The 20839-nt window shown below is 29.7% G+C and overlaps 2 protein-coding genes across 2 annotated transcripts in view; one reads left to right on the top strand and one right to left on the bottom strand.

Annotated features, from left to right (window-relative positions):
• LOC142324078 (putative G-protein coupled receptor Mth-like 1) overlaps positions 1 to 8099 on the top strand; it is a 212452-nt gene extending 204353 nt beyond the window's left edge. Inside the window, exon 8 of the mRNA XM_075364705.1 lies at positions 6042 to 8099. The gene's annotated coding sequence lies outside the window, so the exon portion shown is untranslated. The remainder of the gene's footprint in view (positions 1 to 6041) is intronic.
• Positions 8100 to 11087: 2988 nt separating this feature from the next.
• LOC142322978 (uncharacterized) lies at positions 11088 to 20742 on the bottom strand. The gene is made up of 4 exons (XM_075362073.1): positions 20570 to 20742; positions 14953 to 15147; positions 13608 to 13766; positions 11088 to 11283 (listed from the first exon to the last, which is right to left on the bottom strand). The coding sequence occupies exons 1-4, from the start codon at positions 20633 to 20635 to the stop codon at positions 11173 to 11175; spliced, it is 531 nt and encodes a 176-aa protein (XP_075218188.1). The 5' UTR covers positions 20636 to 20742; the 3' UTR covers positions 11088 to 11172.
• Positions 20743 to 20839: the final 97 nt, after the last annotated feature.

Raw genomic sequence — 20839 nt, forward strand, 5'->3', positions numbered from 1 at the left:
GCCAGGAACATGCCTTTTCTTTACCACTTTCTGTCTATCATTATCAAGTTCAGAAGAGTGCATTCTGTTTGATTCATTCTACTCATCTGACAGGTGGTAATTGGGGTCGGTGTCTTGTGTCATCTACGCTGGTTTCACTAGCATGGTTTGACTTCACTTCTAAATGTCATCGGTTTCACTCACATCCTCTTGCAGTACAGTGTTGGTCTCAGACATGTCATTGTTCAATTCATTGAAGACTTACTCGATATCTTTATTGTCGTTCAGGTAAAAAGCCATTGTTAAAATCATGTAGCACTAATAGTATTGTCAAAAACTATAATAATAATAATATATAAAAATAAGTGATAACATTGACAAACAATAGAAAAAAATACAACATTCATGTCCTCAAAAACTCACCATTACTCTATTCACAACCATTCATCCCACAGAAGACGAGGATAGGCTAGTTGTTTTTGTGCAGTCACACAATTAGTAACCTTTCATCTCTCAGACTACGCTTGGAAAAAAACAAATATAACCTCCTAAGTAAACTAGTTACTGGGTCAAGTGCACCAACAGCACTAACTAGGAAGAGGGAAGACCCGCCCTACCTTAAAACATGGAGAATTATGAATTTTCTAGAATCCGCACAGACAAATAGTTACAAATCTAGGATTAAAGAAGAGTAGGTGTTCTAAATTACTGCAGGGTGGTGAGTGTACACACTATGAATACCTACCCAGTCTAGACCTGTCATAAAATTGTTTGTAGAGTGTAGTTTGTCTGTAACATCACGGTGGGATTTCAGAACTTTTTTTATTACTGTACCAATTCATCAAATTTGTTTTAACATGTTTTTATAGAAGTCAATGTGGCTTCCATTTGTCATATAATACAATTAAACAATAGTTTGGTTCTTGCCTTACATATTGAAGCCCATCTGTTGTAACTAACTGAACAATCTTTTTGATCTTAACTTTTCAATATTATTTATACTATAGATTCTTTGTTTGATATAACAATGTAAATAAAAGTCTATGATATAAAGTCTAGCAGTCATTGTGGCCATCCCTTACTATAACACTGCTATGGAAATGTCATATCCTTTAACTTATGTACAGTGTTGCCATATTGACAAAATCACCATTTAATTAAAATATGTTATTTTTACCTATAGTATAAGGCACTGGATGGATGTGATTCCAACTTATCCAGAGAGTCATGTGATACCAATCTTCATTCTGAAAAAAAAATCGTGCCACATGTACAAATATACCACGTGCTTACTACAGGACTTTCATGTTCAGTAAAGGTATGCTATTATTAATTAGCTGATATCCTGAAGTTATGTCAGTGAATGTGACTAGATACAATATTTTGTTTAAAAATTGTTTGAGGTCATCTAGCCTGTTGAGCTTACTCACATCAACTGCATAAAGTTATCAACTGGGCATAGTTATCAACTGGGCAAGTTAACAACTGGAATTTATAACCTGTAAAATTAAGATGATCTTTTCCTAAACTTTGTAAACAGTAGATTTTTAAGGCCTAGTTTTTTTTAAGACAGGTCTGCGCAGACTTCCTTGGATTGCTTATCTATCTCCTGAATAATTTCTTTGGACTCTTTCTTATATCTATAACTTCAACTGACTTGTCATTAAAAGGTAATATATATCAGAAATTTTTTGTATCTAATTAGCAGCTAGTTTCCTTAACCTGATGATCCAATGGCAAATTTTGTTTTTATAGGATCGCTTCTGATTAAAAACATGATGTAATTGCATTCAACATTAGTAACCAATTAAAAAATAGCTAATCGAAGAACTCTGTAGATCTTCTTTCCAACTAGCTTTTCAGGGTGACATGATGTGTCGTGTCATTACTTGGTTGTATATGGATCTGAAGTCTGAATTATTTTTTAGTGAAGCATCAGTATCATGGCTTTAATATGTTTTGTTCAGATTTTTCAAAATTGCAAAAAATTAAACTTATATTTCTTTGTACTTATAAGAAGTAATAAAACATCTATGATATGATATTCTGTTTTTATGGTAAAAAAAATTGTATAAAAAAATAATTGCATGAGTAGAATTTTCAGTGTTAAAATTCCATATATACATAACTAAATTTAAGGGGATCATATTAAAGATGTGCTCCCAAATTTTTTTTTGTTTTTTTTTTCAGTAGAAAAAAAAGACAATCTTATAATTATTTCATGATTGCTGTATTTTCTTCTATAAATGATTGTATTGTTTATTTTAATATTGGATTTTATAGCATAATCACTCTTGTTGATTATATCAATTTGATTATTTAAATTCACTGTGATAATTTAATTAATACTCCTGTATAAACCTTTTACTTATAAATTGAATGCTAGACATGAACTGGTATTTAAATTAATAGACACACTTTTGAATAAAATATATTTCCTAATGTGAATCAGAAATCCCTAACTCTTGTCTCACTTCACACAATATTTTAGTTTTCTTCACTAGAATAATTTTTTTTATCTAGAATTACTTTTTATTATTTTGTAAATGTTATAAATTAATTTTAGAACCTTACTGTTCTAGATATGTAAATAATATTTTCTAATTTAAATATTAATTTACTTGCTGGTATTAATCAGTGAAAACTTTTAGTGTAAGAAATGTAACAATGGTTTTGGTAATTGAATTTTTTTAATGTATTTTTAAACAAAAGACATACCATTACAACTACTTATCCTGTGTTTGGTTGGTGTAAGGTTTAAATGACTAAGAGAAAATATGTACAGTTTGTATTAAAATGTATATGTGCGAGTGCATGTTAATACAAGTTTGTGTGATTGTATAGGTTATTCAGTGCTTGTACTTCAATGGATTAACTCCACCGACCTCCGTGGTAGAGCCTTTGCCTTTCATTTGGAAGGTTCTGGATTAGAATCCTGGTCAAGCTCAGCATTTATCATATTCCCATGCACAAGCCTTGATTTATGTGATGAATTTAACTTCCAACAAAAAAAAACTTGTTAAATAAGAAGATAATTAGGAGCTAAAACTGATGGCAATAATATTGCTGAATTTTCCTAACATTTAATTAAATTCTTTTCCCAGTAATAAATTTAAGATAATTTATTATCTGTTGAATCTTATTTATTTGCATATTAATCTCCTTAATTATTAAAAAATAATGTTTAAGGGTTTCTACATTGTTAAAATAATGAACTATTTCCTCTCACTGATCCAAGGAGGAGGCTCTAATTATAACCTTTTCAATCTCCTACACAATTTTTCATATCTACTACTTTAAAATATTGAAAAATTTATTACCCGAGATTAAATTTATTACATTAAGATTAAATTTTTTTATTAAGAGGAGAGGAAGGGATGAGGAAAGTTATAAAATTTTTACACTACTATAGTAATATTAAAAATGCATCAATAAACTTTTCACTAAATTGCATTTTAGACAAGATAGTTGTTCTCAAGGTCGTAAAGGGTTTCCTTCACCTTTCTATCTGGTCAACTTTTTTTCTAAGATGCGATTTAAAAAGTGTTTTCCAAGTGCAGTTATTAAAATTACTGAAATGCACTATATTCAGATCAGTTTTTTTATTTCTGTCTGAGCTGTACTTGAAGAGGACAAATTTAACTAGTTGAAAAACCTTTCATAAAAATGTAATTCAACATATTAACAGGGTTTTATGGATTTGTCTGTGAGATATGGTGTTAATGTAAAATACCAACAAAAACCTTAGCAGTAGAAAAATGTTTTTATTATAAATGCTGCAACAGGGGCATGTGTGATTTTATTTCACTTAACTGTGTACGATAAAAGCATTAAATATTTGTGATCCTTCTTTGTGTTTATATTTTTGTACTTTTCCCATAATTATTGACTGTTGTTAATTGTCAGTCATTCAAAATTTATTGTAACTTTTTTTTGTATATAGTTATAAATCCAGTGCAGTAATTTTATTTAATTTGTTATTTAAGTATGTATTTATTTATAATTTAATAAATATTTGAAAAAAAAATTAAGCATTATATAATCAAGTTATGAGTATTAATAATAATTACACGGATTTCCCATCAAATCCATGTTAATGTAATTCAGTCTTGTTTATTGTTTATTTAAATTAAATTTTAGCTTTATTTGGTTAAAACTAGAAACAATTTCTCATGGTGGTTGTAGTATAAGTATTTAATACAAGGTATGAGTTATATGAAATGTTTATAATTAAAATGCAATACTTAATTAAATTAAAAAACAAAAATCTAAAACTACATCCTCATTTTGATTTAACAATAATTATTGATTTCTTAAGGAATTATTAAAAATATAAAAACAAAAATTTAGCTATGAACTGTTTAATATGAAAGAAAACATAAATCTGGACTTGACACCACATGGAAATTTAGAACAAAATAAATATTTTATATTTATATCACAGATTATCTTTAAAAAAAATGTTAAAACTAAAAAAAAATGACATTACTTAACATTATTTAAGAAGTTTTTTTTTTGTAATTCTGGGTCATACAATTGTCAGCTCACTATCAAAACATTTAAAACAGCTATGTTCAACACCCAAAATCATTACCGGGCCAATAAAATACTAGGAATGTGAATTGACCTGCACGCTGCATTGACAAGAGGTACAAAGGACCAGCCGCCTGTTATAAGTATATTGTTTAATCTACTTATAATTTTATTATACAGTTTTCAGTGTAATAAAACTATATTTAAAAAAAAAATCAGTTTTTATTTTTTAAAACAGTATTTTTTTATAATGGCATTTTTATCAAATTCCCCAAATCTAACTAAACTTATTTATATTTTGTTTCTAACAAAATTATTTTTTAAAACATATATTTTATTCTTAAATCATATTATTTTAAAAATAAAAATATTTCAGTGTGTATCTTTAGCATTATAAGTTAAAAAACGTAAGACTATAAGAGCTACCTATGAATTTTGTAAATAGTTTAATAGGAAAAATAGCCATGAAAACTCTATTACACTGTTAAGCAGTCATAGCCAATATATATAGATTTTCAATTACTTTTATAAAATATATTATAATTTTTGTTAGATTTTTTAATGCATAAAAAAAGTATCTGTGCAAAATTTATAAGGGCCACATAAAAGGAACAACTGGCCGCGAGTTGGACATAGCTGATTTAAAACCTTTTATCATTTCACATTTTCTCTTTACTGTAATTATTAATAAATTTATTTTGAACAAGTTGCTGGCGATGACTGATCTTCTTTACTTATACAATGATTGAAATGCTTTTTATTTTTATTTTACTTTTGCTCTGTGTACCTTAAATTACAGTATTCCATTAAGTTTCTAAATTTTAAGCTAATATTGTAAAAAAATTAATTTTTTACAATTTTTTAAATTAATATTCTGCATGGAATTATGTATAGGAGGGTTTAGGTGAGAAATCTAACCTACAATTTAAAATCTAGTCAGTAACTAGCACTTAGTATAAATAATTTTAATGGAGTTTTATTTTACATTTAAATTATTCATATTTGTTTATTATTACTAATTTTTTTCTCATGTTTGCATTGTATATTTTTAATAATATATTTTTTACATATATACATTCTTTATGAATATTATTAATTTATTTTTTTAGCATTAGATTGATTTATAATTAGAGTTAATGTAGTTTTATAAGTAACTTATTTTATGGCACATGTAGATAGGTAACATTTGATTAATGCTACTGGAAAAATGTTGTAGTAATATAATGTTGACCTTGCTAATAATAAACAGTTTAATTACCATTTAAGTTAATTGTGAATAACAAAATAATTAAATATTTATATATTAATACATAACTAATGAGCACACATCTAGTGTACATTTTACCTCATTCAACCATTGGTTTGCATTGATAATCCACACTGTCACAACATACAGAAATATTGGGTTTTTAAAATTATTTTCACATTATAACCAGCTTTGAAAAAATACATAATTCAGAATTTATTTATAAAAATGTTTAATTTAAATCTTTACAAATAATTTTCCATTCTTTTTTTTCTAATTGCAGGAGATGATCTTGTTTTAACCTGATTGATTACTGGAGAGCAGTTATCAATTGTATCCCTTGTGACACAGCAGTAAGTCTCTTCCAGTGGAATCTTTATGTAAAAATAAAACACAATTTAATTGAACACTGAGTTTGGAAACTGCTTGAAAATAAACTGATGTGGTCTACTAACATTGAAACAAGGCATATTTATTCCTTTTTTAGCAGCATACTTCCAGTAGAGGTCACTTTCACACTAATACTAAATAAGATGAATATTCTTCCTTCTTATTTTTAACTAGCAATGTTAGGATAATCTTCAACATCCAAAACATCTACACTTGCAGTTTGATCTAATGTTGAATGAAACAGTTCATATTCTAATTTAACCAAATCACCTTTTTCTGATTCACAATGCTTGTTTTATTTTTCTGTCTGAAATACTGACAGGGCCTTAGTAACAGCGACCAGGTTAAAACATAAAAAGACAAGGTGTATAGTAATTAATCCATTATGTAAATATTTATTTCTGCTTCTGGTATAATATTTTTCTTTGATAGATTCATTGTAGCATTTCTTAATTCTTTCAAACAATAGTCCTTGATTTTTGCAATATTACAGCTGAATGTATAACTTTTTATGGTTATTTCACTACTTTAATATCTGATCTTTAGTTTCAATATTTATAATTTTCCTTCTACAGTATGTAGCTTTCTTGATTTCCTTTTTTCTTCTATTGTATTATATTTTAAATGTTTATGAAAAACACATTAACCAAATAATTTATTTGATATAGTTAATATTTATAATGAATATATAATAATAACTGCAAATCGCCTAACAGATATCTGTAAACCAGGTCAGGTGACATAAAAAACTAATATTTTAGAAACATAATTACATTCAATTAAAAATTGTGTATTAGGATACAAAATACAGTGAATATGAAATAGTAATAGAGGAGGTGAGTTTTAATCAACCAAGGTAAAAACAAAATGTAGTAGTAGTTTTGCAAGGACATACCCAGCTTATAGCTGAGTCAAAGTCTTGTAACTATGTATTAAGTATTATAGTCCTTAGCATACATGTAATTTAAATGGTTTTCCTTTGGTCACGTTTTTGTCTGAAAACCTATATCAAAATTATTGCTGCCTTGTTTGGTTTTGTTTGTGTAGTATGTAATCTTTCTTTTTCTACTGTCCTCCAAATGTTGGGCATTTACTGTAATTAAAAAAAAAAGCTGAAGAAATTCCATTTTCCTAGTGCATTTTTGTTTAAATTCCCCTTACCAATGGCATGGGATTGGCTGTACATAACCTTTCCTTTATTTTTAGATGTTTTATTAATACATCACATTCAGCAAATTCCATACCTTGCAATATCAATAATATATGAAATACTTTTGATAGTCTTTCTCTATATTTTGCTAAATTGTAATATTTACTTACTTAAAATTTAACTTAAGAAAAGTGAATCCAAAAAGTAACTTAAAAAACTCTGAAATGGATTTTGTATGGCCTTTTCTTTGTTAAGCAGACTACATGCTTCACAAATTTTACTTTTTACATGTTAATAAACATTTTGAAATTTAAATTTAACAGTTGTCCAACTGGCATTCATAAACCTGGGAAAATGTTTTATTTATCATGACGGAGCTTTTGCTTACAGTAACTGTGACCAAGAGAAAATAAAACTATAGATATATAAAATTAACTAACCTCCTCTTGTTCATTTCAAGTTAAAACCTATTGTTACAATCATTTGTACACTGATTGTGTTTTTTGTTTAATTAGCTCAGCTTTTTAGCTACTTTTATTTTGTTTTATGCTGCTTACATTAGTACTGCAAGAGGTAAAAAATGAAAAAAAATATATATGGAAAAAATCTGAAAAGGAATCGATGTATTTTGGATGATAAATTACTATTTATTATAATATACACAATTACTTTATAATATATTTATTTTTAAGTAACATTACCATTTTGTGTAAGTTTTCAGTAAAAGTAACCTGTAATTAATCATGAGAAAAGTGATTGTTATACACATTTTCATATCGATAAATAAATTATGTATTCCCAAAGAATATAGTTTTAATGGTAGTTGTACATGTTTTGTATTTTTTTGCATAATTGTTACTTTTTTACTCAATTATTTAATTACAATTTTCTTTTTAATTAATGTGTTATTATTTTTCCTTAAATCATATGAAACATCTAAGAAAGAAAATCACAGCTCCATACCAGGTTTATAAAAAAAATACAAGAAGTTATCTCTAAGTAAAGACCATTTCATTGTAAAAAAATTTATTCTGAAAATTTTATAAATATTTTTTATTTCTCTTAAACTACCACACCTTACACTACGTCTCTATATAATCGCCACATGATTAAGACATTTTGCATAGCGATACACCAGCTTTAATATACCCTCGTCGTATTCTTCTGCTGCCAGTTCATTTAGCCACTGATTAACAGCATTTTTAAGTTTGTCACCTGTGAATTGCTTACCACCCAAAAATTTTTTCAATTTCCCAAACAAATGGTAATCAGAAGGAGCTAAGTCTGGACTATATGGTGGATGATCGTAAATTTTACATCCAAATGTTCTCAGTAAATCACATGTCAGACCCGTTATATCGTGCAGCTGGACAAAGCCATCAGTCAGCTGCCCATGTCGCCAATTTTGAATGGTGCACTGTAACTTATGTAGAGTTTCACAGTATGCTGTGTAGCATATCAAAAATTCCAAAGGAGATCCCATTCAGATTTTTTTGTAGCGTTCCATTAAGACATGCGGCACCCACATGCAGAAACCTTTCTGAAGCCTAAATGGTCATGAACAATTGACCAATAACAGCTCTTGAAACATCAGGAAAAAGAAGGGCAAGGTCAGAAATCAATGAGCAATGATCCTCCTAACTGATTATCGAGGGCTTCCCCGAATATTCTTCATTATGCACATTAATTCTGTTATTTCTAAACCTTTCACACTATTTTTGGACATTTCTTTCATTCATTACATTATCACTGTATACAGCAACCAATTGCCTATGAATTTCAGCCGGCTTAACGTTTTGATGCTTTAAAAAACGTATGAATCGACGCATTTCACAGTCTGTGGCAACATCGATTTTCCTATTCATTTTATAATGTAATAACTCACACATAATCAAAGATACAACACGACAACTTACAGACAGCAATGCAGTGTGTACATTACTAGCATGGCCATGAACATCACAGGTTTGCCAACCTTAAGGAGAGAAATTTCCCAGCAGTCTTTACTTTTGATATCCCTCATAAGTTAGTTGTCTAAAAGAATTAAAATAGGATTTATTTTAAAATATGACACAAAAATACTTTTAACAAACTAATATTAATATTTATACAAAACAGTTGTAAAGTATTTTAAATTAATAATTTTTCTATACATTAATAGATTTTAATACAAGCTTGTAGAGAAAAGCTTGGGAAATTGCTTTCTGCACTAAAAGGTACTGAGGATATTTCATGAGTGAATGCATATTCAGTGAATGTTCAGAAATATCTGCAACTGATTTCAGCAAAACAGAGATAAATATCGGTCAAAACCTGGTTTACTCCTTTGGTTGATAAACAACAGTTTAATATTTGGATCAATGAACCTACTTCCCACCCATAAGAAAGTCACAAGGCGAAGTCATCAGGTCTGTATAGATTATTCTTTTGACACAGCCTACAATTAACTTACATAATAAAATTCCATTGTCCAGTAAGCAGACAGCTGAGTGCAAAATGTGGCTATGCATAATCTTACATAAAAATATCTTCGAGTTCATTCAAGTTAAGTAGCCTAAAAACTCATTTTGCAGTGTGTTTAACTACACCTATATTCTATATATGTTCTAAATAAGAAATTTGTCCTTAGTTAATGTAAATATCATGCCCCATCATTGTAATGTTGACGTTTTGTACTATATTCTTCTGCTGAAACTTTCAGTTCAATTCTCACACTAAAAAAACAAAAATAAATTCTATTTTACTAAAGTCAATGAATGAATGTTAAAAGTTATTGGCAGTTTAAAATAGGGTAATTATTTTATAATCACCTTGTATAATTCTGGTACTCACATACTCACAAGCATGTAAAAAATTAATCAAAACTTTACCAGCCATTTTGTAAAAAAAACTGCTGCATTATTAATTATTCATATAACGTTATGAATATAGAGTACTTCACCTATTAAGACTAATGTAACACCATTTGGTTGGGCTGGCTAAAACAATTTTAAATAAATTCTAATCGATTGTTGCAGAATCATTTAAAATCATTATCCTCATTGTATGCATGTTAGGTGCCATAAGTGGACTGAGGCGATTGTAACATGTCAAAGTCACTGCTGAATGTGAAGTTTCCATTCACACAAATAAAACATCTTATTCCACCTTTACATTTCTTTTATTTTAAAAATTCATATATTCAAAAATAATATGATTTCAGATCACTACTTATGAGGGATGCAGTTTACATTTTAACATTTTTTACATTTTTAACCCAGGATCTGGAAAAATTTGTATTTGTTTAAAAAAGCACATGAAGATCAATGAAGCTAAGCTGCGATAGTTGAAGTGTACAAAGAATTCAGCATTTATAAAAAGATTTTAAAGAGCCAATGTTTAAGTTAAAATAATTAGTATGAATTTTAACTTGCTGATAATAATATGAGGAACATGCTTACAAAATATAAGATGAAGTCTGTTGTCCAGACTTTGGCAAATAGGTGATAGATGACCACTTAACTAAACCCTAAACAAATGTCCAAAGTATATGTTTCTACTACTTACACAAAACAAGCAGAAAAGGAGTTACATTAACATCATGTTTTATTAACCAAAACGGTTTTTGGGGAAAACTTTAAAATTACTTTAAATTATTCAATTATAATATGATTATTTAAAATAACTTTTTTTTTTAAATTAGGGGAACTTGAAATCCAGTTTAAACACATTTATATTAACACTTAATCAGCGTGATTTAAAAAAAAAAAATTTGAATTGTCACAGACAACAGTAATAAAAGATAAGAAATTGCAACAAACAATATAAAAATAACTTTAATAATTTCAGAAAAAAATTCACATTATACTGAAAAAAATACAAATAACAAAATATATCAAATGCTACTTATAAATTCAGTAATTAATGGTAAACTGCTACTATTACAACAAACAAATGACACCAAGCGTAGTATACGATGAGACAGTTCAGTGACTATATCTATCCTCTGTAACAAAAAAATAAAAGAAATTAGATTTAATGTTTATGAATTAGATGTAAAATAACAAATAATCAATGTGTATGGTTGTGACATAGGTGTTGTGTATGCTTGTGAAGCACACTGTGAAGAATGTTCTCTGAAAAAAAAAAAAAAAAAAATCAGCAGTTTCTAGGTAGGAGAGCCTAAGCCAGAGACAGACCCGCTATACACAGACCTAAATTTAGTAAGTGTATCGCTTAACTGTATGTTTAGTTGAAGTATACATAACTGACACTATCAGAAGTTACTACTCCACTGATAAATGCCATGATGACAATGCAGAAGTAACAGACTGAGTGAATAGACACAGATTTACTAGTAAGCTGATAGTAGCTATTGTTTGCATAAGGCAGCGAGGAGGGCTTTAGTTCTGAGAATGGGATTGCCTCCACTAAACCTAGGTCATCTTGTGTTTTAATCCAAAGAAGGTACACTTTGTCTTAAACCACCAACACCACACAGGCTCTCCTACAAAAAAAATAAGAAAAAGTGGTCTCTGGCTGGATCAAGTCTCTAGTTAATTGCACTTGATAGAGCCACCATACATTACACATTATATCCGCTTAAATGTGATATGAGTGATTGCGCAGTGGCAGAATAAGCAGTAACCCACTGAGTTGGTCTAGTGGTGAACTTGTCATCGCAAATCAGCTGATTTCGAAGTCAAGAGTTCTAATGTTAAAATCCTAGTTAAGGCAGTTACTTTTATATGGATTTGAATACTAGATCATGGATACCAGTGTTCTTTGGTAGTTTGGTTTTAATTAACCACTCATCTCAGGAATGGTCAACCTGTTGACTGCACTTCATTTACATTCATACATATCAAACTCTGAAGAATACCCTATGGTGGTTCCAGAGGCTAAACAGAAAAAGAAAAAAAAAAGAATAAACAGTGCCTGAATTCATACATGTGGATTTGACCTGTATCTGATAAAGCATTTTACTTGCTGAATGCAGAGATCTTAAATCATGAATATCTCAGATGTATATTTTGACTTATAGCTGGAATGCTGGTAGGTGAAGAACAATCTTTTTTTGGCGATTTATGACAAAATATGGACAGGAGAGGGTAAGTTTGTAAGTTAACAGCCAATGCTACATAAATCAGATCATGTATCACTGGTAGTAAGGGTGGATGGAAGTGCTTGCATTTAATTACAAACAGCATTAAATACATCACCTGGCACTTATAAGCCATAATGACAATGAGCAGAAGAAACCTGGATAACAATGCTCTGAGAATAGTACAGCTAAGAAGGATTTGAAGCTCACAAAAAATAACCTCTTAAAGAATGATTAGGGTATCTTTATAAGTTACTGAGCAGATAGCCACATGTTGATAACTTACCTCTGTCACTTAACAGAATTTTGAATGCATAACAATCAATTGAAAAGACTAAGTATGCAAGAGGTGAAGAACTAGTAAGTACTACACACTATATATAAAATCATGAATTTAAGATTTGTATAGCCCCGTTAACTCTTTAACAAGTTTCTTTTAAAGTTAACTTTTGCTGGGGAGATAATGACATAAAGAATTCATGAGACAATTCAATGAACTCTCTAAAATACAATTAACAAAAATTGATAATATCTCAACAAACAATGAGTGAATTATTATACCCATAATATCACCATGAAATAATCTTTTTGCCAACAATACAAGGTTATAGATCCTTAAAGAATTTTTTCACCTGCACTACTCCTTATAGTTTTATATTTATATCCTAAAATTTTATATTATTTTCAAATATTCAAAAGAAAATTTTCTAAAATGTAGTTTAGAGTAATCAATTTATTAAAAGTATGATAATAAAATAATTTTTTTTATAAGTTATTCAATTAATTAAAAATAGTACTTCGAAAAACAACTATTACACTAAACCAAAAAAAAAAAATTACCAAGTGTACTAATAAATACACAGATACATCTTGCAGATCATTTCATAATTATGATGTATTGATTTTGGTATAAACAGTTAAGTGTAGCAATCATGGATAACAAATTGTATCTTAGAAAGTTCTGGCAATGAAAGGTATAGACATAATAAGGATGAGGAAAAAAAGATGAAATTGTTTATGAAAGTTAGACCAAAAAGAAAATTAAATAGAGAAAGAAAAATATACACAAAATTCCCAGGTATCAGGTATTATAATGCTATCTGAAATGATGGTTTCCATAAATTATAAAAATTGATAGTATATTCAGCACAAATTGGTAACAACATACTGTAACCATTTTGTAATCAATAGAAAAGCAAAAGGATGTGATTTAGAAAAAAACTTACATCAATTTCACCATATAATGCAGGCACAGAATATTTTCTTTTTAAATCATTAACTTGTGCTACATCAAAAGATGCATTTGCAATATTACTTGAATCAATTATTAAACAACACCTTCCACATAAATATATGCTATCCAGCATACTTATATTCTCTTCTACCTAAAAAAAAAAATCAAAATAATAATAATATATTGGCTACATAGCTTTGTATGATATTGGAAAATAAGGCTGCCTTTAATACAAATTCTTTTGGGGAAAGCTAAGATGATACTCATCTATAATTTCATAATCTAATTTCCATAAAAAATATTTTCAGTCATGCAATTTGAATTTTTTTTTAAATTTGTAATACCACCAAATGTAATTCATTAAATCTGTTAAACATTTAAAATAAAGATAAATATTACAATTTTTTTTCAGCATACCTTACCGATGTTCAATATGCTCATACATTTTTACAGATAACTAGAAGAGACTCTATTTTTTCTTGTAAAGTGTTAAATTAGTGTTAGAACTGTAATGATATTATTTAGGCGTTCAACAGAGTTAGGAGGGAATCTAGTGACCAGAGCAGGCATTGCAACAATTAACAATACATTATTAATCTCCTTTCAATCATTATAGATTTTCATAACCTTCTTAATTAACAGTAATGAGCCAACAAAATGTAATGGTTATAGAATTTAAATGTCTGCTACACACATCATCCAAAATTAAATGAAACAGGTTTTCTTTTTTTAAATTATTTATTTGGATAACCTCAAAATATAACTATGATTATGTTCTCTTTTTTTCTTAAACAAAATTTAACATGAATTGCTGCTCCCCCGTAGAAGAACCTTATTACAGGTATTATAACAATAATTTGTCTGAATATTTTATTGTAAACCCATTAATAACAAAACTTGAAATCATAAAAAAAGAATTAGACCCTTCTTTGATTTTTATCAAGAAAATATGTGACTACATATTAATAAATTAAAATAAGTAATTCCAGTGGTTTGCCTATTTTATATGTTTTTCTCTTTAAGCATATACCTTTAAAACTGAAATTTTAGTACATTTTATATTTAAAAAATAATTTCAGATTCTTGGGAAACTGGCCCAAAGAACCTTACTTCTGGAGGTTAGGCTCACACTTCTTATTTGTTCAGGCATACCCTTTTACAGCTGTTTCAGTATGTTGATGATAATTTATTCTTAAACTGATTTTTCCATCATATTAAAAAAACTTTTATTTTGAAAAAAAATATATACATATATATATACACAAGTACACAGTCACTAGTATAGCCAGTAAAAATAAATAAGAAAATAAAACGAAACTGTAAATTATAAATTTTACCTCAGCATACCAGTTACTTCGGCAAGGGTCTACTAAAAATACAACATAATCAACATTTCCAACCTTGGATAACATCAAAAATGATGCAATAGATGAGACAATATTAATCTGAAAGATATCACTATATAATTCTTTATTCATCTCCAATAAGGAATTCATTAATTTCTTTACTGATGAATCAGTACTAGATATGACCTGTAAAATTGTGAAAGGATACAACTATTAAAATTTTTTACAGACAAAACACTGCATTATTGTTCAATTATTATGGCTTAACTATTATCACTCTTAAAATATAATAATAATATATATAATTTACTGTCAATTGAGAATTACATATACAAGTTTATTCAAGATGTTTATCATTGACGCAGGTAGCAAGTGAAACCTTTAGCGCTAGCCGCGAGTTCATATCGTAACAGGATGATTAATAAAGTAACTAATTAAAAATACATGATTTTTGTAACATAAAAAAAATATTGAAAAATTAAGTTACATACATTTCTGTGTGTGTTAGTTTTTTAATACAAATCTAGTTTTATTCTGATTGTGATGAAATTTAGCACACTAAAGTTCAAATTACATATTATTTATACAGATTGTATTCCAAACAACAGAAAAATTGTTATCTACATTTCATTTTGAAAAACTACCCTCATCCCCTTTCCCGCCTCTTTAAGGAAAGTTTTAATACACAGCTTTGTGGTTTTTACAAATATCTTGAAAAGAGTTGGGAAATCGACCAAAGGGAGGCGATTTTATTAAACTCCATAAAATTTGATACAAAATGCAATATGTGGGACTTTGATAGCCTAATTAGCTTCTTAAGTTATTAACAATCAAAAGCTGAAAATTAGTGCATGACTGTTTTGTTCTTTATCTCATTGTGAGTGTGAGTTACCATTTCATCTGAAGGCTCCTTCTCACCAGTTTGCCAAATTTCCAGTCTCACTCACTCAATGTTAAGCTAAAAAAAAACCCACAAGCTGGACTTTAAGCAGTATCCTGAGCTGCCAAAACTGAAGATCAAAGAGCTCGTCAAGTACATGTGTGAAACCGTAGGTAGCTGTTAGTTATGTTATTAAATATATTTTACCATTGAATATCCTAACCTTAAGGCTTTTAATAAATGACTCATTTGAAGTTTGTGCTTTACCTTAATTCTATAAAGTGTTCTAATACCTATTATGGCCCATGTTAATTTAATATACAGATTTACCACAATCTTGCAACTTTTTTTTTTCAAAAATTGTTTGAAGGTCATGTACTTATAGACACAAGGGATGCAATATTGAAACTCACTACGTGTATTTTAGTATTTTGGAGAGCTGCTTTTTTATCATCTAAGAAAAGCCATTAATTCAGTAAGTCACAGTCTGCATGGTGGAAAATTGAAATTGTACATAATCTTTTATAAAATGCATTTTTAAAAAATGAAATCTTACACAAGAGATGTCAAACAATACTTTATGTAAAAGTATCAAGATGTTTAAATTAATAATTGGTGTATCCCAAGCGTTCTTGGTAATCCCAATATAATCAATATAAGAAATAATATTTTGTCAAATCCAAGAGATAACAAATTTTAAGTGTTAAAATTGATCCACTATTAAATTTGATGTCATACACAAAGTTTATCATATTTATTTGCAGTTCCATTTATTTACTTCATAGTTCAAGGGATACAGTTAAATATTTTTAAAAAGTGCACATTTTTTACTCACAATTATCAAATTGTTGCATTCTGTTGTGGGACCATTTCTCATATGTGAAAGATGTCTTTACTGTTCAAAAAATGGTATAGTTAGCAGCAACATTTGTTCCTGACCACACAATTACCAGACTACACCCCTAGGAGGGGTGGTATTATATTAATTGTAATGTATGTTTATTCACTTTATAGCTTCACAGATCTAATCAACTATAACTAATTTTTGGGTAGCAACAGGTCTTCAGTGTGGAATTAACATAGGTAACTTAAATTGTCTTATCTTGAACAGAAGGGGTTACACTGAGACAAAATTTTAAAATTATGGTATTTTCAAATTTTAATGATGGTATTCCATAAAACAACAAAAAACACTTTTTTCCTCTTGTGATTTTTTTGAAAAATTTGTTTGAGATAAAGAGAAAAATAGGCTAAGCAAAAGGAAGCAGGAATGTACTGAATTGCTGTTAATTATGGAGTACTACAGATCAGAACCAGTGCACAAGATCTCTACCTATTATGATGTAAACTGTAATGCTAACAAAGCAATATATAATGCTGGTGATACAATCAACCTCAGTCCTGCTCATCCCCTTAATAAACTACTGTGCCAGAGTAAAGCAATCAATAATGTTCAAAACGTTTTAGTACATGGAAAATAATTTTAATGAACCGATACATACATACATTATCATTCATTAATATTAAAATTTCTACTTAAACAGCACGTTAAAAAAAAGAACTTATACCAGTATCATATCTAGATGACTGGTATACTGAATGGTAAAGCTATGGAAACAACAAAAAATTGCAAATAAAAACTAATTAAAAAACAAAAACCTGACTACTACACTCTACATATCTACCTAGAACAATTATATAAAACAGAAACAAAATAGTTAAATCAAGTGAACCTTCCTTACAGGAATTTTTTCAGGATACAATAAGTTAAGTCAGTGATGTGAAATTTAATGTTACTTCTACATTTTATGTTGTAGTTGGATTCCTATGTAGACTATATAACATGGTGACTTTAATGGCCTCCACTTTAAGATTAACAGGCATCCAAATACAACATAAAATGTTGAAGTAATATTAAATTTCACATCGCTGACTAATTTAGTGTATCCTGAAAGAGACTGTAAAATTGTTGTTTAAGGGGGGGAGGGTGCCAAGGATCCAGCTGTTAGTTCATCATATCAGCCCTTAACGTTGCTATAGGTTATCGGCAAGATCTTTGAGGTAAATGTATCTTTGTATAAATGAGAAGTTGGCCTTGCGTAGGTTGCTGATGGAAAACCAGTATGGGTTTCACCCCGGAAAAGGCACCAAGGATGCCATACTTCATGTGATGGTTAGTAAGGCGGAATATGTCTTTGGGATCTTCCTAGACATTTCCAGTACGTTTAACAATTTGCAGTGGCCCTCTGCCATTTTTCAGTTACAGAGGTGAGGATCCACTGAAAATGAAATAAAGGTGTTAAAAAGTTATTTCAGTCATCGGGATGTAACCCGGTGGGTTGGTCTAGTGGTGAACGTCTTCCCAAATTAGCTGATTTAGAAGTCAAGAGTTCCAGTGTTCAAGTCCTAGTAAAGTCAGTTATTTTTATACATTACTACTCTTCATTAACACTCATACACATCATCCTCTAATGTAATACCTGAATGGTAATTCCCAGAGGCTAAACAGGAAAAAGAAAGAAGTCATCAGGATGTGTTGCTCTGCAAGGGCAGCTATGAAGTAGGGAAGACGCTGTCTAAGGATTGTCCCCAAGGTAGTGTGTTGGGTCCTCTCTTGTGGGTGCTGGAGTTTGACTCTCTTCTGTGGCTGAGGTTACCCAGTGGGTGTCTTGACTTTCAGCCCAGAGACCACGATGATTCTCCTTAAATGTCGTTTGGCAGCAAGTTTGAGTATCAAAGTCAGGCCATCCAATAAAGTACATTTTGGGTCAGAAGTACCTTGAGGTGTATCTTGATGAGGAATTTCAGTTCATGAGGCACCTTCAATATGTCGCAGAAAAGGCTTGTAGTGCCTTTTTTGAGATCCGATGTGTGGTCATTCCAAATTGAGGGTCTCAATTTTAGGACCATTCTGTACAAGAGCGTGTGCAAAGCAATTATGTTGTATGCTGTGCCAGTTTGGGTGGATAGGATGAAATTCCATAGTTATAGAAAAATATTATTGAGGACCCAACAACTATTACTGTTGAAGGTAATGGATGGTATATTGCTAGGAAGTTAGCCGAGTTGACTTTCGAAAAGATTCAGGAAATCGAGCAACATGGTTATGATATATGGCAGGCTAGAGACTAGCCTGGACTATGGCTGGAGGAGACTATTGATGGGCGATATACACACAATCTCTTCCCAGACATTAGAAGCTTGCAAGGCGCCTCATGGGTTTCTTCTAAGTACATAACTTAGTTTCTTACTGGTCACAGGGCCTTCAGAGATAGATTGGATGGGTTCGGCCTGGTGGCCTTCTATGTGTTCTATGAGTGCGCCAAATATGATCTGGAGCAAACCGCAGTAATTTTTTGGCTGGATACAATCAGAGTAATGCATGGCATCAGTCAGAACTGGAAGGACCAAGCTGAATGGTCAGTGGTTGCAGAATTTCTGCACTATTTGGGTAGGAAACGGATTGCAGAGGGAATCTAGGGTGCTGCTTCCTGTGTACTTTGTTTTGTTACGATTTCTTGTTAGTGCTGTTTTTGTTTTGTTATTAGTTTTATTTTCATGTTTTTGTTTTAGTGTTTTTCCAAGTCAACTCATTTTACCTTTCAGGTAGGTAGGAGATTCAGTTTCTTCGATGACTATAGTTTTCATAAACTATAGTTTTCTGAGACTAGAGATGTTTATAAATGTGTTTTGTTATTTTTAGTAATAGTTGCACTGATGGCTATGTCGTTTGTGATATTTGCATCGGTGGCATCCTGGGCCAGGGTGACCAAGAGATGTCATAAGCCGAGGTTTAAAAGATAACCTCCGGTAAAGCCCATCAGAGCTAGGTACAGAGGGGGTGGTGAGAGAGTATCTTCCCCTAGGGAATCAGGATGTACCCTTAAAAAATGACTATGAAAAACTTGTTTAACTAGTTTTTCATAATTATTCTAGGTAAATGTGTACAATTAAAAGTTTAGTTCTTTGTTTTTTTAATAATTACTTTTATTATCCTTTTGTTTTTATATATGATCCATTTTTTACGTTTATAGTAACCAGGAAGCATGGACAGTTAACTGATGTATATGGTTACTTGATCATTAATTTAAAATGCTCTTGTTAGGCACAAGTAATTGATTGATTAGCAACAGGAAAATAAATGAGGCATTATGTTTTGCAACAAAATTACTTGAAGACTTAAATACTCTTGTAACAACTTTCCATTAAAAATGAAAAACTTGCTATTAATTTCAATAAAGTAACAATTATTTACTTATATACACAAATCCTACCAAATCACTTTAACAAGACAATGATGACTAAAATTGGTCATACAGCACAACGGTATAGGCTTTTCAAATTTCATTTACAATTGTAAAATTGCATTGTTCCTGTTATAATAGTATGAAAACATATAAATGACACAACATATTGCTAAGTTACAGTATAACTATAAAGAAATATTGTTACAATAATATTATGTAACGATATTCAATGGCAACTACACACGACTGAAAAAAAGTTTCTAAAACATGAAAAACACTGACAAAGTAGCTATATCAGTTCGAAAACAGCTTCTGAAACATAATTTCAGGTATTCACAGATATTTTTTGTTTTAATAAAATTTTAAATTTGATCAAATTGTAATTTATTTCACTGTTCAGAAAAGACAAGTTTCGTCTTTCAAATATCCCTACTGAAAAAGGAGAAAACAATTACTAAAGAATAACATAAAGTAATCTTACAAGAATAGTACATCTTGATGAATCTGCAGCCCCAAAACGCAAATAATTACGTCCAACAGCTGACATAATTATACAGGAACTTTATACGAAACAGCAGAAACAACTAAACTTATTCCAAGAACTTCATACGAAACAACAAAGCTTTGATAGTTTTTTTACCCTCCAAAATTGTAACTTGTATCCAGGTACACCAACACGTTTTTTTGTTCGCGGCTTGATTAAATATTTCTAAACGCTGAAGTTACTTAAAAACTGTGTCATTCTAATAAT

The sequence above is a fragment of the Lycorma delicatula genome, chromosome 4 (assembly GCF_047948215.1).
Source record: "Lycorma delicatula isolate Av1 chromosome 4, ASM4794821v1, whole genome shotgun sequence".
Taxonomy (NCBI): Eukaryota; Metazoa; Arthropoda; class Insecta; order Hemiptera; family Fulgoridae; genus Lycorma; species Lycorma delicatula.